The sequence below is a fragment of the Nothoprocta perdicaria genome, unplaced genomic scaffold, assembly GCF_003342845.1.
Source record: "Nothoprocta perdicaria isolate Ctin4 unplaced genomic scaffold, notPer1 scaffold_83, whole genome shotgun sequence".
Lineage (NCBI taxonomy): Eukaryota > Metazoa > Chordata > Aves > Tinamiformes > Tinamidae > Nothoprocta > Nothoprocta perdicaria.
The window spans coordinates 1856661-1882802 of NW_020456121.1; the positions used below are offsets into that span (position 1 = coordinate 1856661).

Consider the following 26142-nt stretch of genomic DNA (forward strand, 5'->3'; position numbering starts at 1 on the left):
CCGCCCCCGGGTGCCACGCAGCCGGCCGGGCAGCGGCACCGCCGGCATGGCGCGCGCGCTGGGGCTGGCGCTGCTGCTGCTGCCGCCGCTGTGCGCGCTGGCCGCCCGCGACGAGGTGAGCATCGAGGTGCTGCACGTCCCCGAGCCGTGCGGCCCCCGCAGCAAGAAGGGCGACCTGCTCAACGCGCACTACGACGGCTACCTGGCCAGCGACGGCTCCCGCTTCTACTGCAGGTACCGCCCGCGAGCCCCGGCGCCGGCTGTGCGCGGAGCAGYCCCGGGAGGCCGACATGGCCCCCAAAATGAAGCCCCCCCGCCCTGCAGAGCCCTCTGCGCATCGCGCCCTCCTCCATCAGCGCCGGGGCCGGGGCCAGCAGCGGCCCGCGGGGCCCTCGCAGCCGCACAGCGGCCTCTGCCTCACCCGGCGCGCGCGGCCACGTTCACCCGCCCTTTGCGGTGTTGCTGCCACCTCCCTGCTGCCTTTTCCCGTTTTCTTTTCTGTTTTTTGCTGCCGCCTTCCCCTGCGCCGGCAGTCTTGGTTCTGCAGCCGCTCTCYAGGCTGTTCCCGTTTGCCCGTCTTTGCCCAGAAACCTGGGCGCACTGGAAACAGTGSTTTCCACAACGCGGCACTTTGGGTGCCTGTTCGCGGAGCAGGACTTGCCTTTCCCCCCGCCACGTACCAGCCTCCTTCCTTACCCGAATTTCACCCCAGCTCGTACACAGCGGCCTAGTTTCTTTGGTTACAAAGGAGGTTGCACGTTATGTATCCCAAGGCATGACCCTTAGTGAATGACAGTAGAAAAACAGGGTATTTCAAATACTATTGTACTCTATTTGTGTTTTAGTAATCTCACGCACACTTTGACTGCTAACAGTAAAGTTACCTTCTTAAAATATACATATAAATACAGAATTCATTGTTTTCTACTCACTTTTTTTTCATAGTCGGACACAAAATGAAGGTCACCCGAAGTGGTTCGTTCTGGGCGTTGGACAAGTCATAAAAGGGTTGGATATTGCCATGATGAATATGTGCCCGGGAGAAAAACGGAAGGTGACCATTCCTCCATCGTTAGCATACGGACAGCAAGGCTACGGTAAAAAAACAAACCAAAATAACCCAAAATTTTATGTCTTTTGTCTGACAGCAGAATTGCCAGAAATTGACAGCCCATAGAAGCACTTTTTGTCTTACTCTGTTATATTACATTCATGTTTCATTTCAGTCACATGAGTGCTACCTACTTAATCTTTTAATGTAAACCTGCAYTTTCCAAGCAAAATGGAATGTAAATCCACTGTGTGCCACTATACCAATTAAGTAGAAATCATTTCTTTAAAAGACTGCTTACATTTTGGAGAGTTAACAGACAGAGACATGACTACATAATAATTGGAGTAATACAATGCATGATATGGGGTTTGAATTTCTGATATTTACAAGTGCTAAAAGTAAATAGGTAAAGTAGTTCTGATCTTAGTCTTACGCACTATTTCAGCACAATTAAATATTTTAAATTATCTCTAATTTGAGTGTGATAGTTTCACTGAACTCCTGCTGTATGGTCATAACTTTGGAGTGATTTTGTGTCAGTTTCATGCACCAGTTTCATCTGTGCCTCAATTCCAGAGCAGCTAATGAAGCTTACTAGCAGTGAGTTTTGCCTCTGAGCATAAGCCAGTCTTCTAATAGGGAAAAACACYTGGTACCAAGCAGAAGTGATCTTAAAATCTAATATAAGCTGTAACTATTTCTTCTAGGTGGGACTTGAAGAAAGTATTTTTTTCCTGCAACATTCTTGTCCTCTGTCTCAGCATATTCCTGCATGCTGGGGAAGATGTCTGCCTAACCTTGAATTAGAAAAGATGCATGTGGCTTTTGTTAGGTCTTTACATATCTGTTCTTGTTGGTATGTATATTCTTTAAAAATAACTCACACTGAATTCTAGGCTTGTATCCTTTCTTTCCTAAGCGTGTATAAACCATAAAATATATTCAGATATATTTAAAACTTTTACCCATTTAAAAGTTGTAAGATTAAAATCTTTCTGAAACCTGTCACTTTCTTATGGGTATTTTAGATGAGAAGTACAAGTAACAGCTTTGTTAGCCTTCTGCTTATGAACAAAGTAGACTCTTTACCTGCTCACTAGCAAAGAGGATGGGCACAAGTTCAAAATTACCTTCTGCCCAAGTTCTGAGGTTACAGTGTCATGCTCACTAGCTTTAGTTAAGGATAAATGCAGTTTGCATGTTTACATTTTAATTGTACGCTGCATGATTTTTATTTGGCTTGACTTTTACATCCTTTTGTTTTATTCCTGTCTGAAGCCTGCCATAGTTTCTTTTCTGGGACAAGGCAAAATCCCCACTAGCTCACCTTTTTGTAAATCTCATAACTTGCATTCTGTTGCTTCTTTTTAACAGGTTGCATACTTAAAGCAATGTTTTACCTAATGTTTTTTTTACCATAGGTGTAATCTCATAGGAAATTTGTAAAACCTGATATTATCTACTTGTCCCCTCAGGCAAAAAAATACATATGAGCATTGCTTTTGTACTTTAATCTTTCAAAAGCAGATTGCAAATGCTAAATAAAGGCATATATSTAAGCCCATCGTATTACAGTAGGTAAAATGGTCCGGACTTCATAGGACTTTTTTGTCATAATACAACTTTGAGAAACATTTATGTATATATCTTAATCTGTATATTATGGAAAAATAAGGCACTTTATATGTGCATTTCTCATATGTGTAATCTGTGACCATAATGTGTGATTTTTTTTTTATTTTTTATTTTTTTTTTCTACTCATAGCACAGGGTAAGATTCCACCCAATGCAACACTGATTTTTGAGATTGAACTTTATGCGGTAAATAAGGGACCACGCAGTGTTGAAGCATTTAATCAAATAGACAAGGACAAGGACAAGAAACTCTCTCAACTCGAGGTAATAGAAGTAATTTAGAGTAGATCATATTCATAAACCACACACAGTTAATTACTGTTATCTTTTCATGACCTGCCACTGCTTCAGTTATCATGTAAAAATGTTGTCATGTAAGTAAAACTTCTATATGCTTACACAGACTAGATGGTGCATTGTTAACATTTGCTTCAATAAGTTGGTTCCTCTCAGACTTACTGGGAAACAACCCTCCGTGTCTGTGCAGCAGTCGCAATAGCTCATCTTTGCATCACAAGTGTGCTTCAGGGGAGCTCTTGAGTACCCTGGCCTAAAAGCCAAAATAGAGCGGAACTTAACACCAAAAAAACAGCCTGAATATTTACTCAGTTTCTTAGACACAATTCGTCCTTGGTGTTCCTGAGAAACAGGACAAAGATTAGTCTGGACTCTTTCTGCTTCTGACTGTGTTTAAATTGCCAGAAAAATCATGGCACATTATAGATGTAGATTATTGCTCAATACAAATTCAGAGAGTGCCAGAACTTTGAGTGGAAACCACTTCTGAAAACTGTTACCTTTGCTAATAAATGTTATACCCCTCAAAATTTAAAGGCTGTTTAACATTTTGGAGAGGTTTGATGGGGTTTTGCTATAGAATTTCAAATTCTGGGCTTTTTTTAGAATATAATTTGTTTTTATTAAAACTGTACTTACCTACTAATTTTTATAATACATACAGCAAACTCAGTTTCTTTCTTTTATCTTAGATAAGTGAGTATTTGAAGGAAGAATTTGCAAGAGATGGCAAAAAGCGTCATCCGTCAGCCCACGATGAAATCTTAACTGATATATTCAAGAAGAATGACCATGATGGAGATGGTTTCATATCAGCAAAAGAGTACAATGTCTATCAGCATGATGAACTCTAAGTACATAAAAATCTGTTTTTTGGACATTCAATTTAAAAAATTTGCAAAATAATTCTTTGTCACAGATTTTTTTACATTTTTATAGCATCTTTTTATATCTCTTAAGGTGACTATAAATATCTTGTTTTTAACACTTTATAGTCAACTATTTGATAGATTTGATAGAACAAAATAAAATTGGAAAACAGCATGATCTATTACTGTTTTTTTAATCACATCCTAATCTGCAGTATTGCTCAGTGGTCKTCCTCATAATACAAATCATGATCAGAATCGTTAATTTCTGTCCTAACAAGCACAAGAAAAATTGTTCCACTACCTGTTGACATAATTAGAGGTAATCATCAATTCTAAGTTCCCTGTAGAACAAATCAGAAAAACAGAATCTCAGGAAGGAAAGTTTATTAAGACTCTGGAGGGTTTCTGCTGGCTTTTAGGTCAGGATCTGTAGGAATTAGTATTTACTACTGGCAGAGTCAGGCGGCAAATTTAACTGTTAGAAAAAATAGAAGATATGAATGCTATCTATAGAACTTAAAGAGAACAGGTTTTTAAAGGAACAATCTATATGGTTTAATACAAAGTTTAATATTACTTGGAGTTCATAAAAACTCAGTATTGTAAGTGAATTTTAAAATTTAATATTAAATAAATTCATAATAAAATTATGAATTTATCTTTACAGCACAGATTTTGAAATCTGTGAGACTGTGTTTTTATTTGAATTGAACATGATCAGAGACACTGTATAGACTTGAGTACCTATCTGGGCATGATTCTGTTTTCCTCCACATTGGAAAAGCTGTAAAGAACAATCATAGATAGTCTTTTAATTTCAAGTGAGAAAAGTGATTTCAACATGTAGTAATTAGATGTACACAGTGAAAATAGCAGCACAAAAAAAAAAGGCTTCCACCTATGTCCTGTCTTTAACATAATCATAAAGGTGGGAGAAAGGAGAGGAAAAAAAAAACTTGTTTTTTCACTTTAAAATTGCACGGGAAGAGGCTGGACTGCATACCAGTCCATAGCACTTCTAACATGTGTTTATGGTGCTGGAGTCTGTTCTGCAGTGCCCTCGTGTGTGTATTTTCTCAACAACATAAACTTCAGTTTTTACAGTTGTGATCCATGATCTAAACCTTCATATCTGAGTATCTAGGTCTGATCATTTCATAAGCTTTTTCTGCTAAAAAAAAGTTTTCTAAACACTTAAAAGGCACAAAAGTCAAGAGCAGGTAAGATCTAAAACCCAAATGCCAAATGTGGACTGGCTGGTGCGATTTAGTAACCAAAACAAACTACTGACATGTGGTAATCACATCCTAATATGGAACTCCGATTCCTGGGCTTAGTTATTCCCCTTGGTAAATGAAACGTTAGACTGAGTGAACTTTTTTAACGTTTTTTAATCTGATACTTAAATTAAACATTCATGAGAACACTAAATTATTAACACATTTTCTCATTTTACCGTCATACATCAGTGTAGATAAAAGTGCAACATCTTTGGATTTAAGAAACAGCTTATGTAAACATTTATAAAAATATTCTAGCATATAGAATGATGTAAAATTTAGTTTAAAAGTCAATATTTAATTATAATGAATGAGGAAAAGAGAAAGTACGGAAAAGTAGTAACATGTTAGGGAATGCCCTGGAGCATTTCCAAGTAATTAAAGTCATTATTTGTGAAGCAAATCATTTGGAAATAACAGTAGTGTAATAAAAGGGTATGCATATTTAGTATTTTACATTTAAAGAACTCAAACATACTTGTTTTAAAAAACAATGTGGCACATTTATGCCCATTTCTGCAACAACAGGCACTTACCTAATCAGTTATCTTATTCTCTTATGCCAGAGGTCAAAACAGGGCACCGCATGCAATCGTACATACTTTTGTCCATTGAAAGAACACTCTAGGCACCCATACACTGTCTCCCTTTTAGAACTTCCCATTCCACAAAGAATGCAGGGACCTTTAGGGATGTTGTTATTAAGTAAATTAATGCGGATATGAGTCCCTTCTCTGAGATAGCTTGTAGAGAGATCAGTCATGCTCGCAGCTTTTTCATAATAATCTGTAAAAAGGTCCTCCATGTAAGTATCAGAGTGAGCAATGATATCCACTGCTCTCTTATCTGAAAAAGAAAGCACAAACCTAGTAACTGTTTGTATTTACATTATCAGATATTTACAAAAAAGTTTCTTATCCTACTGGTAGATTTATGATCTAATTTAGGAAACCATTCTAAGCTTTACACATTGAAGGTTACCTACCATCTGAATCCTTGTGAGATGAAAATTTTCCTTTAACTTCACAAAAGACTCTCTGAATTTTTATATTACCTGTACAACATTATTATTATTTTTAAAAGATAGGCGTGATAGACAAGCTCTTGAAAAACTGATGTTAAATTACAGCTGAGTACTTTGCTCTTTTAATTTTTAATTTTTCAATTTTAATTTTTTTTTTTCACAAATTACAAGTTATGCTTATTTTGAGTGTTTACAGAAAACAGACAGTACTTAAAACATTTAGAAATTTTGGAAGTGTCCACATTGACCTTTAACAGGTTTCTGAGCATGTAAAAACCATAGGAAAAAATCATTTCTGGCACTACTTAGTTTTCTCCTCTCTCTTCAAAGATGGACTAGTTAAGCTAGGCAACAAACTTCTAGGAAGTTACAACTAACTGAACTGTGTTAAACTCTCCAAAGTTCATTCCCTTGGAGCAGACTGGAGCAGTACAGAAGKTTTAGAACATGAACATTGTGTTCATGTCTCCTGGAGTAAGAAAAGAAATTATGATGGTATCTTGCCCATTTCCTGCCAGGTAAAGATACACCCCAGAAAGTGCATTCTAATGCTTAAATTAATATCATTTAATACATAAACTTAATCATAAAGACTTGAATCTTTGAGTTCTAATGAGCAAGAAACCATAAATTTATTATGTATGAAAATGTCAGACAATCTCAATATAACTTTAAAGAGCTTTACAACTATGTAAGAAATTGAGAGGCTAATTCAACATTAAGTAAATGTTGAATCTTCCACAAAATTAAACAAAAATACAGACTTCATGCATTAATCATGACATTCATTTATAACTATTAAATGTCATACTTCGATGAAACAGATTGGTTCTCAACATCCTTAATTTGGTCAGTGAAGATGACCCAGACTTCTCTTTTTCAAATCCTCCTTTTGAAATCGGAGTCACACAGAGTTCTGTAACAAAGAAAAGTAAGTCTTTGGAAGGAATCTTTGGAAAAAATTTAGGTGAAGTATAAAAATGCTAGTTGTACAGCACAGCTTACCATAATATATTTTTCTATTTCATAATCAGTTTATAAAATTTACAGTGATACAATACAACATGACTAATGTTTATGAATAGGAAGGAAGTTACCGGGTATGCGAAAGGATACAGAGCTACCTGCAACTTCAAGAACAAAAAGTGTTGCATACATCCAAAGAAGTAAAAACTACTTCCCAAATGATGTCTTATTGATTTTACTATTAAAAATGGTGTTAATTAATAGCATCAAGCAATTTCTATAACTGTTGAGTGACTGCCACAGAAAACTCTGTATTAAAGGACACGTGAAGCTGGCTGTTAAAATTTTAGTAACATCATAAGTCAAAAGAGAGTTTTACATTTGATATTACTATGAAATTGAATTWAAAAATGCATTATTAAAAGCAATATTGATAAAATTGACTAATTAATTACAAGCTAAGATAAGAAATACTGAAAAATAGTGTGAATATGTATTTTTCCTCAGAAGAATGCCTTACAGGAACAATGTAAAGTTTTGTATTCGTTTTGAGTAATTGGGGTTATTTCTTCGCAAATCACTTCAGATAACCAAATATGGTAACAATCTATCAGACTGAAGTGAAGGCCTTGACTGAAAAACATATTTGCTTGGTCTTATGAGCCAGTTCAGGAAGTAAGGATGTTATTTTTGTTCCATGCAACTGTGAAAATTTTTAAAAATCTCATACTTACCCTTTAAAACTCCTCCCATGATGGACTGTTTTCTAATACCTGCATTGTTGATCTTTTCAACTATTGCAGCCCTTATAAAGTCAGAATGCTTACATTCATAAAATTAAGAAAGTAGTATTGCATTTTATGGGATTGGGCCTTATGTATACCAAGATCAAGAAAATTGTTTTAAAACAAACTCAGGCTTCTATAAATAATAGCAATAATTACAGTGATGCACCTCACTTACCAAAATTACCATCCAAATGAATATAAAGTTCAAAAACACTAAATGCAATAGTTGTATGCGCAGGAAAAACAATGGCTTTGTCCCGTCCTTTAGAATTCTGATCTTCAATAATGTGAAACTGTGATTTAGAAAAGTATTAAAAGGAGAAAGTTTCAAATTGAAATAATAATATGTGGGAAAAAAACAGAATAATAGGTTAGCTGTATGTATTGGAAATAATAATGTCAGCAGGAACCTTGGAAACTGAACATCAAATTTCACCATTAAAGAATTTCATAGTAACAACTGTGTAGTCAACAAAGTTTGCTACAGAGACAGTAATCTAATTTGCATCACGGTGATTGAGAATTATGTAATGATTCATAAATACTAGAAATGGGCAAATCTGTATTATTCAAACACACCGATAACATTATGAGTATGCATGACAGTATTTGGCGATTCCATGCCTTTACCTTTCCATTGACCTGATTCCCAACACATCTTAGCTCTCTGATCACCTGAAACGAACTCCCCCATGCTGCATCCCTTGCACCTGACTACTCGGTCGCAYCCCTATACAGAAGGATATGTGCTCAGTCCAAAGCCAGCTAAAGACTAGGAGAACTTTCAAGAGCATTTAAGACAGGGAAAAAGATGCTGACCATTTATTCATAACAAACCAAAGATAGAATGAGTTACAGAAGAGGGATGCAATTATGAAATATATGCTTATTGGCGGCTCAAAGTAAAAAAGAAGCAATTTCCACATTTTTACCGAGACTTCACTCAGAATAATGGCTCATTGCGTACCCATCCTTTCATGAATTTCCCATCCCTCATCCATAAAAGCAATACTAACAAAAAGCAAGTTAAAATAACTTGCTTTTTGTTAGCTTTTTGTTAGCAAGTTCTCATCAGACAAGCTGATGAGGTTTGTTTTCGTTTGCTTCTGTGTTTTTTTGTTTTTTAAGAAAAAAAATATAGGACTTCAAGAAACATATTTACCCTCATCGTCTCTCCACGCATTCCAGTATGGACAGTTAGTGAACACTGCCTTGTAGTTCTAATACTTTCCATGACCACGCACAAAGTTTCCATCCTACTTTTTCTTGATTGATGGACTAGACAATGATCAAAATTTATTTTTCTAAATTCAAAGGGAAGGAGAAAATACAGTGATTAGTACCCATTTACAAAGCAGTTAATAYAATCAGTAATTTTAAATCAGTAAATCATCATAACTTCTGTCTCATATCTATGAAACAGCTGATTGAGAGGATCTCAGGAACCTTAAGACTGATTTTTAGTTGCTGGAAACAAAAGTACCTAAATATTCAAAGAAAGAAAGCTAATAACGTATCACTGTTAAAAAGGGTAACTGGACATCCTACAAAACTATAAATCTATCCCTTATACCTTTCTAAGAACAGTTAAGGAACCGTCAACAGAGGCACTAATTAATACAGATTTTTAAAGAAGATATGTAATTCATGTTAGCCAAAAAGAGTTTATGAAAACCAGCTCTTTTTTAATGCAGTTATGAGTCCAATTAATAAAAGCAATAACTTTAATGCTTTGGAGGTTGTATAAAGCATTTGACCATAAAATACTTTACTTAAAAAACTAAAACATAACCACAGAAGCTGGCATATACTAAATGGAAAAAAAAGCAGGCTAACTGACAGGGGTCGAAAAGCAACTGTGAGCATGGAGTGATCATCAAACAAGTGCGTTTCCAGAGGATCTCTACAGGCACCGGCTTTTAATCTTGCAATAGTGAATATTTTTATCAAGAAACAAAGCATCTCTCCTGCCCACCCCCATTAATGATAGTGCTTGGATGTTGCAAAGGAAAAGTAGGTATAGAACAACGCAGGATTACAGATACTAAATGACCTGCACTGCTCTTTAAGAAACCAACAGTATATATGTTTGAGTATGCCAAATGTATAAAGCTAYACACAATGAATAATTTACTGGATGCAAGACTGGAATTCACAGGGGCAACACCATGGCCAGGCATTAATCTTTGAAAAGATAAACAGAAGAATGTCACCTAAAAATAGACACATTTTGTACTTAGGAATTTTTATCATTTGTGCCAACACTACAGGAACACTGAGTTCAGTTTCAGTAGCCACAGTTTAAAAAAGGTGATTTAAAAACTGTATTGCATTTAGAGAAGAACCATGGAACATTATGAAAGAAAAAAAAAAGCAGATAAATCTGTTTTGCTTTTCAAAAGATTTTGAGGTTCAGTAATAAACTCAAAAAATCCTCAAGTACCTATATTGGTAGTAATTTTGGCATCATATGGTTCTACAGTTCATCAGATGAAGGCAGAGAACTTATTCTAGTTCTGAAAGTGGACAATGTCATTTGAAGTAAATTTTGAATTTTCAGTAGTGTAGAATAATATACAGAAGTGCTTTGATGAACTCTTCTAATTATTAAGATATTAATTATTTCTAGAGATGAATATCTTCCTAAAGGATGCACTGTAATTCAAAGGCTTAATCCAGAAGAAGTGCATAGCCTTTGCTTATGCAGAAGGTCATATGTCTAATCACAGCAATTTAACCTAAGACTTTGTAGACCTAAAAGAATCTTTGAAAGCTATTGTGACTGTTATTGTCTGCCTAAAACTAATCAAAACCTAACTATTTCTGTGTTCATAGTATTCTGTTCAGAGGTGCAAYCTAACTGTGCAAAATCTAATTACAGAACAAGAAAACAACATAGGTAATGTAACCTTGTACTAAGTTCTTTCAGTAGTGTGGGTACTTCAACTTCATGTTTGGTCACTATGCCAAATGAAGCTTTAAAGGCAATAGAATCTGATCCAGCAATGTCAAAACCAACATCATTCATTATCTGATTTCCTCTTTTGCCGCTGAGTGAAACATCTGATTTGTCTTCATAGTTGAGCAACTGGTAGGAGGAGACACCTGAATAAAAGAAGATAGACACTGGATTGAAGAGTCAAAATGCAGTATTTTTTTATGTCATTCTACATTTGCAGACAAGGATTATCCTAAACTTTAACACAATAAATTTAAAGAACAGACTTTTACTGTTCTTACAATCCTTAACCCTGAAATTTTATTCTTTTGATGTAGAATTCAAATCAGCATGGTACACTTCGTTGCCAGTGCCGATAACAGCAGTTTTGACTTTTGCCTGACTTTTTACAATTAAAAAGACTTGCTAGTTGTCAGTTTATTTTGAAGGAAAATAATATACCAATTCTGACTTATTTGAAATTTTGTATGTTTATTGCAAAATAAAAACTTTACCTTGAAGAATTTTTGTAATGCTTTCCTTTCATTTTTCAAAAATTTTCTGTTATGCAAAAAGAAAAATGAAAAAAGGATGCTGATGGTTGCCAACTTAATAAGAATAAACAGATAAAATGTAGGCATTAGGTATCTTAATATACTTGATAGGCTTTTTTATACCAACCTTTTTGTTTCTTTGAAGKTTTTTTGATAAAATGACCTTATAAAATCACCTAGTATAAATACTATTTTTTAAAACAAGAAGTTTTTCCTAAGGCTGAAAATAATGCTTGTATCTATTGCAAAAATGAAAATTAAATTACAAAGTTCTTTTTAAAAAAAAGCACAGTGCATTCTGATCGTGACATCTAAGCTTTTCAGAAAAGATTGGTAAGCAGAATTTTAATGAGATTTTGCAATGTTTTACTCAGACAAGTAGMTAACTAACTTGTTTTGACTCTAGTATGATTAGTAGGGTTCTCATATTTTTCATCTGGCTTTTGTCCTGCTATCACCTTTATTTGTGGTCCAGTGATATTTCTGTCTTCCTGTACGCAGACTGACTTGTTTTAGTAGAATTTTTAATTTTTTTATTTAATGGGTTATTTTTTATTTTGGAAAATAAAGYAATGAAAGAGTTTCAGAAAGTATAACACATAAATATTAATTACATGGACTTCTCAAAGGAAAAATAGGGGAAATACAGGCAGGACAGTTCAATTTTGTAGCTCCTAATTCTGACAGAATTTCCTCAAAGCTGCAGGTACTACACTACAAGGGTAATTTAAACACAAATAATCCTTGGTATATATGAGCAAGATTACAAACATGGGAAAACCTTTTGAAAATCCTGTTATTGCAGCCTGTTGGCAAATGCTTGTGCCTGCACAGAGCCCAATTCAGTGAGCTAGCACAAGGCAATACAAGCACGAACCAACTGCAGGACTGAGACCATTGGCTCAGTTGTGTCATCAATATTCAACAGTGAACACACAGAGCAAGTCAACATTAAAAGATACAAATTTTAAGAAATAATCAACACACATTAACATATTTACCAGGAATCTGCTGTAATTTTTTTTTTAAAAAAAGGTTTAACTGAAGTTATGTATTAGTACAGAAAATATAGAGGTTTGTTAATATAATTGASATATTGATTTTTTTTTTCCAGAAAGTCAGAAAGCTTTGTATTTTAACCAATGTTTGACTTGTACTTTTTTCCTAAATATTTATTGCATGAATAATAGAGATGAACTTCTTTACAAATGTGCTAAAGAACCTTCATATTGCCTGTAYAACGTTCATCTGTAACTACTATTCTGTATTTATTGAAAAGCATACATTTTGCAGCTTAAAAGAAAAAGTAGAAAACTTACCTGCAGAAATTTCTTTCTCTCCTTGTAGAATGTCTTTCAGTGTGAATGGTGTTGAAGCAAATTTAGACTTATTTGAAAGAAAACATTTCCTTTTCTTAATTACAAGACTCAGAGGTTGGTATTTATCAGCTTCGCTGAGACTGGGCACAGGAACTAATCTTCCTCCATCACCAACCTGTTTAACAAAGTTTTTGGTTGCAGCAGCAAACATATTATGGCATTAGCAATGATAATAATAAAAAGCTCTGTATCAACTGTAACTTCCACACCTAAAACCCATGTTCTAATTGTTTGCAGTAGTCTTTCAAAAAAAGTTAATTAAGAAAAAAAAACTCTCAATTTTTTTTTTTTTATAAAGCAAGTTGTTTTTTCACTTGGAAAGATCCAATGTCACCACAACTACGCAGCATCTAAAGTCTATTGCTCAAGATCTCTCTCAAAGCCCTTCAGTTCAGCTCTCTAATTCTGTGTAATAAATAATGAATTAACAGTGTAAACTGATAGGGGAGATGTTGTCCTTCCCTCAACAGTTTTAATGCTTCTGTTTGAAAAACAAAATTATAATCTTAGAAAAAAAAAAGACCGTAAATTCTGCAGTTGTTAGCATGTTATTTACTGTTTCTTGGGTCCTCACAGCAGCAGAATTCCAGGGTGTTTTGCCAGTGGCAAACAAAGTGGTCCAGGAGACCGCCTCAATTTCACATTCGAGAAAGCTGGTAGCTCTGCTCCGAGGTATTTCCTTTCAGGGGCAGTTGCATAACGTACCTGTAGAACAGCTCAGCCTGTGTGTAAACAGTGTCCGTCTCGGAAACACACAGGCCAGAGCAGAAGACTTGTGACTGCCGGGATCAAGGTGGAAAATACRCATGGACAGTTGTGAGACTTTAGTGATTCCTCAGGTGCACCCCCAGTGCCCTCATCCAAGGGATTCAGATGTCCGCGATCCAGGGCCTACTTTTCACATAGACTCATTCCACAGAATTGGCTCAGATTTTAAGGAATTTGATCTTCTCGAGGTAAAAAGGCAAAAAGATGAATATGATGCTTAGGCTATTTATGATATTCTTTTCACAAGCTGAAAGGAAAGGCTGCCATAGCTTCCTGCTTGCTCTAGAGGGTGCTGGAAAACCTAAGCTGGCTACARGCTTTGAACAAAACTCATATGAAACACTACAACTCAGTGACTGCTATGCATATGACACTAAGAAAAAATATGCATATTTACTTAAAGCACTTTAACAGAACTTAAAAGTTATAAAGGGAAGGAAAAGCTATTTCTTTTTAAATTAAAAAATGGTCATTCTGTCTTGATTTTGATTTGTCCTGTTTATTGCTTATGATAATTATATGTGAAAATATATAATGCTCATTTCTAATGGGCATTAAGCTTACTGTTCAGTTAGTATCCAATGAGTCAGGCAGAGGCAAGAAGTCTCAGTTTTAACTGACTGGATAAATGGAGCTGACTTGGAAGGGCAACATCCACCTACTAAGTACCAAATTGTGCTGGTTAAATTGTTTGGTATATCCTCTTACCTACAAAAAGATGCTTTTATCTGCCTGATCTCCTGACTTAATTTTGAGTTATATTTACCTACTTTTATAACAGAACAGGTGCAAGGATTTAACATTTTTTAAAAAATAGCAAAATAAAATGCCACTGAAAGACTACTTACAAAATTCCTTCAYTTCCCAGCAGGTGACATGAATATTTCCTTAGGAAGCAGGGGTCTGAGCAAAACAGACCTCGTTTTATTTCAGGAGGTAACAAAAATAACATGAACTATGGGACCATATATGGTCCTTACTATCTGTGTGCAGCTTTATGTTAAATTCTGATTTATGAGTATACCCAAAAGCTACTTTCATTCAAAGAAGACAGATCTTGGCTTTCGGTTAAAAATTAATGAAGCTATGACATAAGCATATAATTAAACATAAGCATTCGAGCTACTGGATGGAGCAGGAGAAAAGAGCCACTGAATAAATTTTGTCTCAGCAATTTACATAGGCACGCTAGGCTGTACACAGTCCGAGATTCTCCCTGGATGATAYGGAGGTAGTCTGCCAGAATAGTTTTCTGTGCCTTACAGTTAAACATGAGTTTCACATGGCGTATTGTCACTTTATTATAAGCMAAGGTGTTAACGTAGTTAGGGTTTAAAATAAAGAAAAATCTAGCTCCTTTTCAAGTTGAAAAAGGATGCACCGAGGATGTCGTAGGGGAACTCATCAGAAGAAAAAAGTTTACTCAGTTGAGGAAAAATCCCCTAAGTATTCAAAGCATCATTTACATCCACTATCGGGAGAAYAGCAAGGTTGTGTTAAAACACAGTTGAATGTATTTATCAAATATATATTGGACACTACTGCTGTCATGGTGGACTCTTGACTGGTTACCTAACATAGTTTGCTCTAGTACTGGCTCTCTTAGCCTAACACAATGATTGCTGCTTACAGCATATTACACTATTTAGAGACTACAGAGGGAAAAAATATCATTTACAACAAGATGAAAGTTCCTTAAAATGACATGAAAGCTTTCAGAAGAGCTAACTTCAGGAAAAAGACTTGCATGTTGGATTTCTAATTGTATAGTTAAAGTGTGGTGAACCTTCAAAAATCAAATCATAAATGTTATTTTAATTATGTAGTATACTGGAGCAACTAAATCAGCTATGGCTAGATTTTTATTTTGTGCAGATTCATTGCATCAAGCTCTCATGTACACATGTATATACTATATAAAATATTCCCTATATAATGCCATTTTCTTCAGGTTTACATCTCAAATAAACTTAACTGCAGCCTCCTTCAGTTCCCTGCCAGAGAATTTACTGTATTAATACATATTCATAGGCCATACTGCAATGTACATTAAATCCCGACCTCCTGCTAGGGGGCTTTCTGTTACAACCCAATCGACATTCAGCAATCAAAGCATTAAAAGCTGCACTTTCTAAGTACCACATCAATGAAAGGCCACCAGATGTGGAGTTCAGCTTACTTCTCTAAGCCTTTTGGTGGCCTTTAGGCTAGGAACAGCTGTTGACCTGATGAAAARGGAACATCCTGCACAGCTGGCTCCTTTCTAGCACCTCCCTGCCTTCCCACTACAGCAACATTAACGACAGAGAAGAAACACAAAAGAGCTTAAGAAGCATAAGTTATAGTAATAGTTTTTAATGCTATTCCACAGACTTACCTTTCAGCTTTCAGAGTTTTGATCACAAAGAGGACAGAGACTACTTGACCTGTGATTCAAGTGTGTGTTTTCTATTAACATGATATTAAATGACTGGATCGATTGCTGGCTTAAGTGTCTGAAACACCTCAGGTTCTGCCTCTGCAACTGCCCTTATTTTGTACACAGTATTTTGAAGGAAAGATGGATGTGTTAGCTACAGACTGTTTAGCAGTAAGAAATGCAGTACTACTCCTTCATAGAGTGGCTTGAAAAGACTGTATGTTTGTTTTTAAGTTTATCGACTACAAGGAGCAGAAACATCTTTCAGCCAAAAGAAGCAGTCTGTCACTCACTACATAAACCCTATTTGTCTACAACAAGGCTACCTTTATCTACCAATATTAAGTGAGTGAAAATAAATCTCCTGAAAACAAATATTTCGTGTGATACACAAATGCTACCTTACTGCTACAGGATGCTAACCTACTGGCTAAACCTTTTTTACTATAATCAAAGTAGGATGCTTAGACTGGGCTTACTTATGACATTAACACTAGTTGTCCTGTAGTACTGGACAATTAACCTTAATCTGATGAAACCTCTTGTATTTGGCTGTGTTAATATATCACTTTCCTCAGTAGGCGACTGCAAGAACTGACTCATAAAGTACCTTCAAATCTCTGGATAGAGAATATTTATAAGTAGACAGAAGTAAGTAGGTGTTTCTAGGGCAATCAAGAATTCAGTATCCTCCTTCATAATTACACCCAGTCTTGTTTAGAGTGTTCTTTTTCAAGCTGTAAGAACATTTCCTCATCTAGTTCCCTAGATTTTTTTTTTTCTCTTTTCACACATGTAGGCATAAGAAGATACTCGAGCAGTTTCCTGATAATAAACATTTTAATAGACATGACACAGACTACTTTTTATACTTAGTGAAAAGACTTTTCTGAATAATGTCGTTGTACTGCGTTGGCTGATGGACATTTAAGTTGAACCAGCTCCTGAACTGGAATTAAAGAACAGACATTTCCTTGCATTATATCATCCCAGTTTGTCTCATTGCTGAATGCAATGTCAGGCTCTCAAAAATGACCTAAAGATGAATTTAAAAGATATGTCTATACCTCTAAATTTTAGCAGTTTAAAAGAATATAACTTGAATGACCCTATCAGTACTCACGGTTCACAAATTTTTAATTTTCAAAAGTGTGTATATTTTTTATTTTCTCAAMGGACTTGTCAAAAAAACTGCTCAAGAAAGCTAGGGAAGTACTTAAATTTGCGCAGTCTCATTTATTTGTTGAAGTTGGGTGAAACATACCCAGACACTCAACAATAAGATAAGCACGTGGATATTTGATTCCTACTCTTGGACTTCTCCACRTGAACAGACAAGTCAGACATTGACTACATATGCAAATTAATCACAACTGAAATCACTATTCACACCCRATTCATGTCTAACATTTTTCTCTGCACAGTTTGGCAACTCCTTTTGAAGTCTTTTTTAATAAAAAGCATAAATCAAAACACTTCATGGGATATAAACCTAACCAGTCTCTTAGCTACCTTACTAGTTGCATCTTCAATATAACGTTCAGAAATAAAAATACGAGATGCTTTTGCAGGACATTTTACAGATACTTAGTGGTTGAAGTAAAAAAGAAAAAAAAAAAGTTCAAAAAAATTATAGTATACTTCCTCACCTAGCCCACAGTATCTCATAAATTTTGAATATTTCCACAGTTTCTTTTAATCTTATTTAATTATGATTACCTAATAGAAAAAAAAAAACATATTCCAAATTCAAACTCATGAACTGTCAACATCCCATAGTTATGGTGCTTTTTAACATTTAGGATACGCTAAATATTTAATAAGTTAATCAGGACTCAAAAAAACAGGTGACGTTATATGTTGGATAGGCAAAAATCCTGTGTATCATCACATCAGAACAGATTTCTGTACCAGCAGCAGAACTTGAAACAGCTTTCTGTGGGCAACTGTTTCAGCTGAGTCAGGACCAAATCTTGTCAATAGCTTCCTACACTGTCTCACCGCACCACAGCGCCTACATGTTTGTGGTTAAGAAGCATCATCTGTCTCTTGGCTAGATTAAATTTTAATATATTTTTTATGCTAAAACAGATGTCAAAGAAGGGTGCACTGATGCCTCATAGGCCTCTTACCTGTTCTCAAAGGTGTTTGTGGGTTGTTTTTTTCCCTCTAATCAATTAGTGGCAAGTAACTGTTCAGAATTACGCACAGTAATTTTGCAGAATAAACACTTGTCATTGAGAAAAGTTAGATTGTCCTACCAAGCATTCAGAGTCAAAATATGGATCCCACTATATAAAGGCGAGACCAGACTTAAATTCCACTGAAGAATCGTTTAGCTGAGAGCAGCTCTCTGCACACGACCTGGCCCTGAGCCGCTGTTCAGATAAGCTTGAATGTGTACTCTGCAGCATAAAGAAAAAATCATTTCCATTCATGAAAAAAGGCATTTTCTAGTCATTTGCTCATATTTCCACTCAGATTGCATTCCAGACTGTTTGAACACTTGTTCTTTATCATGCCAAGAAACAACAAAACCCCCTAAACTCTCTCTTCTTGTTTATAGGCTTTAATTATAAATAACAATTCTTACAAGAATATAATGGAAAAATTCAATATGCTCCCGCTTGTCTTAGAAGATGCCAAAAGAGATAGAGGGCTGGTATTTCTTTTTCTTCACTTTCATGCCTCCCATTTTCGCCAAGTTTTTTAGAGACCATCAGGAGCCCATTGTCCATTAGACTCCTCACAAAATTTTAGAAACATTCTGCAAGCTCCCTTTAATCATAAGCAGCAAGCTGAAGGGAAAAAAAGCAAAAGGCTCTTACCAGCTGTAGCATGAAGATAAAAGTCAGCATTGCCAAAATGAAAATTATTTTCTCTGAGATTGCCGTAAGGAGCTCCTGCCAGATTTAAAGGAACTGCACAGGGTCATGTGGGAAAAGTTACATAAAAATAATCCTGCAGGGCAAAAGGTTAGAAAGGGAGAGGATGGTGATGCTAAAAGCAGCTCTTTTAGTGTTATCGATGCTATTATCATCCACCTACATAAAATCAATCTGCACATCGACATTCTAAATGATGAGATTGATGGTCAATTCATTAACTAACTATAAATAGTTCCCGCAGAAATCACATTTGGAAGCAACTGTGAAAGTTCTTATATTAATAAATCAGAAGACAGACGACAACAGTTTAAACAGTGTACATTGAGATTTATTAGAACAAGCACTAATAGCAGCAGTGTACAGAGTGATGGAGACAATGTACTGTATGCACTGGACAATAATAATTATACAATTGCACTTCTTCAGAGATCTATTAGAAAATGCTTTTCAGTAAACAGTTTCCCAAATCTAGCATTGTTTGGATTTGCCTCTGAGGAAAAAAATACAAAAAAATATGCTTTTTGTTTTTTGGTAAGGCATTAGCAACATTCATTGGCAGGCTAAACAAGTCATTTGTACATGCATTATCCAATTACATTGCAACAGGTAAAAGAGCATCRTGTTTCCCCCAAAAAATAGAATTGTGTGGGTTTTGACACAATATCCAGGTAAATCTGGCTCAGCCTGAAGGAAACAGGTGGCATCTTTTGCTACATTTTAGAGCACAACATAAACTACAATATAGCCAAGTTCAYCTTCATTTGCTAACAGAAGCTGTAGGGCCTCCCTCAGCTGGAGTCGGCATTAYGGGCACTGCATACACCACATACTTCACTGGAGTAAACTCTTAATTAAGATAATTTTTCTTGCTTATTACTCCCCTCACTACTGCCTCCTCAAATCATGCAGCTAACAGATGCTCCTGTTGCCAAAGGATCAGAATCAACATCCATTACGACAGGAGTTGGCTGTTTATTGCATCGGAGGTAGTTGGCGTGAGGCCTCATCTCCCTTCAGCGTTACTACAACAGGATGGTCCAAACCAAGCCCCAGTGCAACTACACCGAGTACCCGTGCTGCAGCTCACACCGCCTCCTGGCTGCTCCTGCCCGGCTAGCACAGGCTCAACCTCCGACATGGCACGAGAATTTGATACACACCCCAAAACAAATAAATAAATAAACAAATAAATAAGCAATTCTGTATGTGCTAAAGCCTAAAGGGAGAGAAGGGAGGCACTTTCTCATATTCCTGTTTCTTGTGGGCTGAGATCAGGAGCAAGCTCTTAGTTGACCACCCTCTCAGAGCAATTTGGAAAGACAAGGCAGAGTGTTCTGCCCTCTTTGGCACAGCAGTCCTCACTCTGGGCTAGCACCATCACGAGGGAAAGGCGAGGAAAGCAGGGAGAGGAATTGCCAAWGGCATGACAGTTACGTGTGCCGGAGTTAAGACATGTCCTCGTAAATTCACTCAGTGATGTCACCTCCCACTCTTTCTTGCATATGCCACACGTAGTTGAACTTTACGGAGAAGTGAAGTTCACCTACCATTAGATACTACAAGAACAAGGTCCCAAAATGCAGGGGAGTCAAAGGGAAGTCAAATGTGTTAGCTCTGCGCAGCAAGCAGTCGAACCTTTTAAAATGAAGCTAAAGTATCACTAGCTGAATACCTAGGCCTGACTCTTCATATCAGGTCTAAAGCTGAAATACAATTTTGGTAGGTACATCACCCTCTCAACATGGAAGCTCACTGAGTTCAGTGGTGACCCAACAGGAGCTCAGCCTCATTCATACAGATTTGTTTAAGGATGTAAGGATTAAAACTGAAGTATTGTAAAGCCTGATAAAACCATTATTGTCGCTTCTTAGGAATGTTGGTGTTGAGATTTTTTTATTTGAACATTAATTTCTGCATCGTTTCAACTGCAATCAGTGAGACTGTTTGCAATGTGTGTGTTTGTGTACATATTGATGCCTGTGTAAGATCAGTGTGCAGGGAGAGGAAGAAGGAAAAAATCTTGACATGTGCATTGCTGTTAACTCTTGCATTTGAAATAAAAGCRTACTGGTTTTTATATTTCTAATATAAAGTTTCTATATTGCAAATCTAGCTATGTTATTTCTTAACTGTGGATGATTAATAACTGTAAGCCATAGAGGTGCTTCTACCGACACAATTATATTTAGTATTTGGAACTACAGAATTAATAAGATGTAAAGAAACATCATCCCAAAAGGCCTCCCAGACTTATCCAACAATTTGCATGCATTTGCAGGCCCACAATCAAGATCTTTTTATGTTAAATTACTGGATACAGCATGAAGGATTATATTTACAGTTTTTAAAATTGCAATTMTTTAAATAGTTTATACAGTTTTCAAAAGAAAGATTTGCAAATCAACTGCATTTTCTATTAAGTTACTTAGAAATTATGGCACTTTTTAAAGTATCCTTTTCTTCCTCATATCCTTATGAAAGTCAACAGTGAAATTTTGTGCACAAAATGAAGTGCTGCAAGAGAGTTAAGTACTCAAAAATATTTTTTTTTGTTGCAACATTTGGATAATTAAGGAATGATACCTAAGTACTTTTCTTTCTTTTCCTCAGTTTTCTATTGCTTTCAAACAATAGAAAGATTCTTGTGTGGTTCACCAAGGCTCACGGATCCTTTGCAGTTACAGTCTGTTATTTCCATTGATAATAATCATTGTCTACATAGTATTTAAAAGAAGCACTGGCTCTACATATCAGTCTTTCTTGTAGAAAGAAACCACATCAGCTACCTTTAAAATTCATCTTTAAAACTGTGAAGTGAGTTTCTGTATATATTTCTAGATGGTGTAGCAGCACAACCCTTTGGAAAGATCCTGAGAACCTCATTTCACAAAGATTCTCTGCAAAAAGCTGTACAGGAAAGTGTACAATTTGGGTTTTACTAAGYACAGAGATACGGGCAATCACCACAGAATGCTCTTTTTGCTATTTACATTTTCACTTCCTGGCCTGCCAAAGGGCAAAATCAGGCAAGACCATCTACAATTAAATGCCTTTGAAACTGATGAAGCCCAGTAAGGCAACATGAATTGACTACTTATCTAAACATTCCTTTCATATGGCATTCTAAAAGACTTGATCAGCGTACAAATACTGGAATTTACACTTCACATGTGTGCATGGAATCTAATGGAACCAAAAAAAAAAAAATGTTGCGTTATTCCAAATACATGTTAAATGTGAAAAGAGAGATAATATGGAATGTTATGCCATAGAAATGTYCAGAAAGCATAATCCACCAAACATAGTTATACAGTGGGAAGTAGACACAGACTTTAAAAAGCAATCTTGATACTGTTTAAAAAACAAAAAGAAGACACCTTAATCTCCTCATATAGAACTATCATTATGATCTCTCTGGATGTCCCAATAGTTAAATTTTAAGATGCCTTTTTAAGTGTCRAATACAGTATCCTCTTCAGACAATCTAGCAGTAACAGCTAAAGAGCAAGCAATTTGTTGTGCATTTTGGTGAATAAAAAGATTTGTGAAGATTTTGTCAGATGCTAACAGCTTGATTTCTTGTTGGTTTTATAGTACATAACATTGACAGAGATCAATATGCAAAGAAGCAAAGAATCTATGCAGAAAAGCCCGCTGGTAACTCTTTTTGATCCAAGGAAGAAATTTTAGTCAATGATCAAAGGTCTGCCTTGTTCTGAGAGCTGGAGATTTAGCAAGATCTAAGCATTATTTGCTAAATAAAGGAACAATTCTTCATATCTGTGAAGCTCTAAACACTGTTTTATTTTTAAGCTCAGATTTGACATGCAATTATTTCTTAGTGAGGAATGAATGCTTAAAAATAATTAGTTTAGAAAATAATTCTAAGGGAGCAAGAACAGTGCTTCTGCTAATTAGAGTTAAAGCTTAAGTAAGCTACAAGTTGCCATCTTTGAATTTATGCCTGCATACTAAAATACACACATCAGCATTTGTTTCTCAGTTCATAGTCAGGTCTTTGAGACTCAGATGAAAACAAAATTTATTGCAGAATTACTATAGTGATCTGAATATGTTATACTGCATTTTCCACCACTAGCAGATGCCAGTAACATTTATTACAAGAACTAGATGGGGACAATTCCTAAACTCCTATTGAAATGAGAACTTTCATTGTCTTAGCTTCAAGACGGGTTACTGATGCAGATTAAATATATTTATGTATAATTATTACTAATAATGCAATCTAAAGGCATTTTTATAATGTATTATACAAATGTAATGATAATGGCAGATCTCACTTGAATTTATCCAACTGAATTTTTAAAAAAAGCTATTCAGAATTCTCCTCTAACTGGCAATAACCGAGGATTAAACKAACATTAGCTAACATTAGCCTGGTTAATATTAATTTCATATTCCTTGCCCAGAGAAATTCATCAAAGGAAGAGAGAGAACATCCAACAGAGGACTTCAAGACAAGAAATCTATACTTACTGGCTCTGCCACTATCCATCCTCCAAGGACCTGACAAGACAACCCAGGTTGTAGCAGCATATGTGTAATGCTAAATAGTAGTACAGTTTGAAAGAGAGACATGGTGTATGCGGTGAAACCAAGTGGCCCAAGGAAATATTACCTTAAGGAAAAGGAATCATTCTAGCTGAATATTTATCACTGAAAGTGCTGCTCTTTCATACCACTTGCATCATTAGGATGCTCAGGGCATAAAAGATTACATTACCCACCTTGCCTTTTTGAAGAAATCTCCTCAGTTCTTTCTTTACGCATCCCAAATGATTGAGGCCAGCAAGATTACAGGATAACATAAGATTTCCCCAACACAATTATTCTCCTTCTCTAACGCACACCATTACATGTAGCAATAAGCATGGAAATAACTTTTAATGCTTCCTAAGAGACAACATCTGGATCATTTCTCAGGTAGTATAAATAGGCAGTTTTAGCATATGTCCAGAATATGCAACACAGACTACTTTCTATGGTGTTGACCATATATTCCAGTTTTATGGTTCCCTTATCTATAAAATAATTAATTCTATTTGCTCACATTACCAACATACCTTTGACCAAACCCTGTCTACAGCCATTTTTTATTTATAAAAAGAATAAAAGCTTCTTGTCATATTCAAAATTCACTCTGAGCAAATGTCACTAATCCTCCATTTTTCCTTGCAGTCACTGATTAGTGGAAAGTAAAAGGGTATTAACATATCCAGCCTGAAGCTGATGTGATGGCTGCTCTAACTGACATCCCAATTAACAGAGATTAGAAAACCCTGCTTTTTTAATATCTTTGTCACACTGAGAACTGCTCTATCTAGTTTCAAGGCTCTCCACTGCAGTCTCTCCATCCTTTTCCCTTTCTGAGGTTTGTCAAAGATGATATGGGAGGGAAATAAAAAAAAAGTAAAAACAAGACAGCTTATAATACAACAGAAGTTCAGAAAGGAGAGAATAGGTATCTAAAACACCTACAAATATATTGAAGTCACTTTTTAAACCTGCAAGACACAATATAAGAACTCTTTTAAGGAGGTTTTATAAAGACATTTTTTCAATTTAGATGATGCATTTTGCACCAAAGCTAATGAATCTCAAAGCTGTTTTACATTCTCTAGTTTAAAGAGTAAAGACTGCATTACCTTTTGTATGCAGGTCCCTTACAGCACATAACACAAAAAGAAAGTAAACTGCTTTAAATAAGCCATTTCTTCGAGTTTACTCATATTTGTGAAATCCTTGTGGATTCACTATTAAGAGGGAGCCCAAGGAGACAGACATCTCTATCGACACACACAGTCTGGATCCTTCTGCTAAAGGCAAAAATCTCAACCCTCTCTCCACCCTACAACTCTCTCCATGACACTAACCTTTGTCTTCTGAATGATACAAGTATAACAGAAATATGCTTAAAAGAATAAATTAAATTTGTATATCATTTTGGCATTTATTGCTTAATGACAGATGAGAAGAAAATATTTGATAGAACTTACAGCCCTAATATTTCAGCTGCTCAGACAAGCAGTTAAGACACAGTTAATTTTGCTAATGGTTCTTTTCCTTTTTTTCAATATTAATATTTTTCCTTAGCGAGGTCAAACTCTCCTTTGCACATCCAGTCATTTTAGTCTATGAACACACATACTTTTTATCTTTCAATGGCCTTAACAATTTCAGATAGATTTAATTTAAACATTCTCCTTTTGTTTTCATTATGCATCTCCAGTGTTAGCAATACCTAAAATAGAATTAATTCCTCAGATTACTACCACAGCCAATTGCACTTTCAACAGCTAATGTTGATCTCAACAGAGATCTCCAAAATTCTTTAAGACAAGGAGACAACACCAACCTTCCCTAAAGTAAAACACTTTTGATAGCAGAAAACAAATTTTGCAAAACTGAGAGACTACCTGCATGTTCAGCTTCCTCAAGCACTGCATGAGCACATAGCAACTTCCAGAGCATTTCTAAAAATACAGGTCTGGTGAGATATCCTGTGTTCAAGTCTGCTTTGCCAAAAAATAAGAGAAATGAGAGAAAATGCAAATCATCTGTAAGATGAAGAGAGTACTATGTTGGGAGTTCTAAAGCTAAATGCAAACMTGTTTACTTATACATGTTTATATACATGTTTACTTTACTATTACTTATACCTGTTTAGAGTGGATAGACAATTTTTTAATCACAGAGAGACTGTATGAAAATAAACTCATTCAGTTTGTATCTCTCAGTGAGCTAACAAGTTCTAATATGCAGAAAAAAAATTGCCATCTTGTTAAGAACGATTAAAAATAGGAATTAAGGTATTTAAGTCTTTATTAAAGACATTACCTTTGATGATAATAGCTAGTATTATCCTATTATATCCTCAGTACCAGAACAGGGAGCTATGTTATGTTTGTAAAATATTAATTGAAAGAACCAATTGTCATTGTGGATAAAGCATAATGCTTACATATTTCTTATAGAAATGAACTTTGAGAAGAAGGAAAAAAGGCATTTGAAAACATAGGATACCTTTTTGCAGTCCAAGTTTGAAATTATAATACTCACGGTGATTTTTTAAACATCAGATGATTTGCAGTCATTCTCCTCACCTACCAAACCTAGAAAAATAAAAACTACATAGCAGAAAGATATTTTTATGTCTTTCAAGAAAAAATAAAATAAAATAAAATAAAATAAAATAAAATAAAATAAAATAAAATAAAATAAAATAAAATAAAATAAAATAAAATAAAATAAAATAAAAT

At 35.5% G+C, this 26142-nt stretch overlaps 2 protein-coding genes across 2 annotated transcripts; one reads left to right on the forward strand and one right to left on the reverse strand.

The window, feature by feature from the left end:
- The first annotated feature begins 46 nt into the window (after window positions 1-46).
- FKBP7 (FK506 binding protein 7) lies at window positions 47-4350 on the forward strand. The gene is made up of 4 exons (XM_026052058.1): window positions 47-234; window positions 946-1097; window positions 2820-2953; window positions 3679-4350. Exons 1-4 carry the CDS (start codon window positions 47-49, stop codon window positions 3838-3840), a joined length of 636 nt encoding a protein of 211 aa, XP_025907843.1. The 3' UTR covers window positions 3841-4350.
- Window positions 4351-5681: 1331 nt separating this feature from the next.
- PJVK (pejvakin) lies at window positions 5682-12938 on the reverse strand. The gene is made up of 6 exons (XM_026052086.1): window positions 12728-12938; window positions 10826-11021; window positions 9079-9220; window positions 8092-8209; window positions 6974-7078; window positions 5682-5984 (listed from the first exon to the last, which is right to left on the reverse strand). Exons 1-6 carry the CDS (start codon window positions 12936-12938, stop codon window positions 5683-5685), a joined length of 1074 nt encoding a protein of 357 aa, XP_025907871.1. The 3' UTR covers window position 5682.
- Window positions 12939-26142: the final 13204 nt, after the last annotated feature.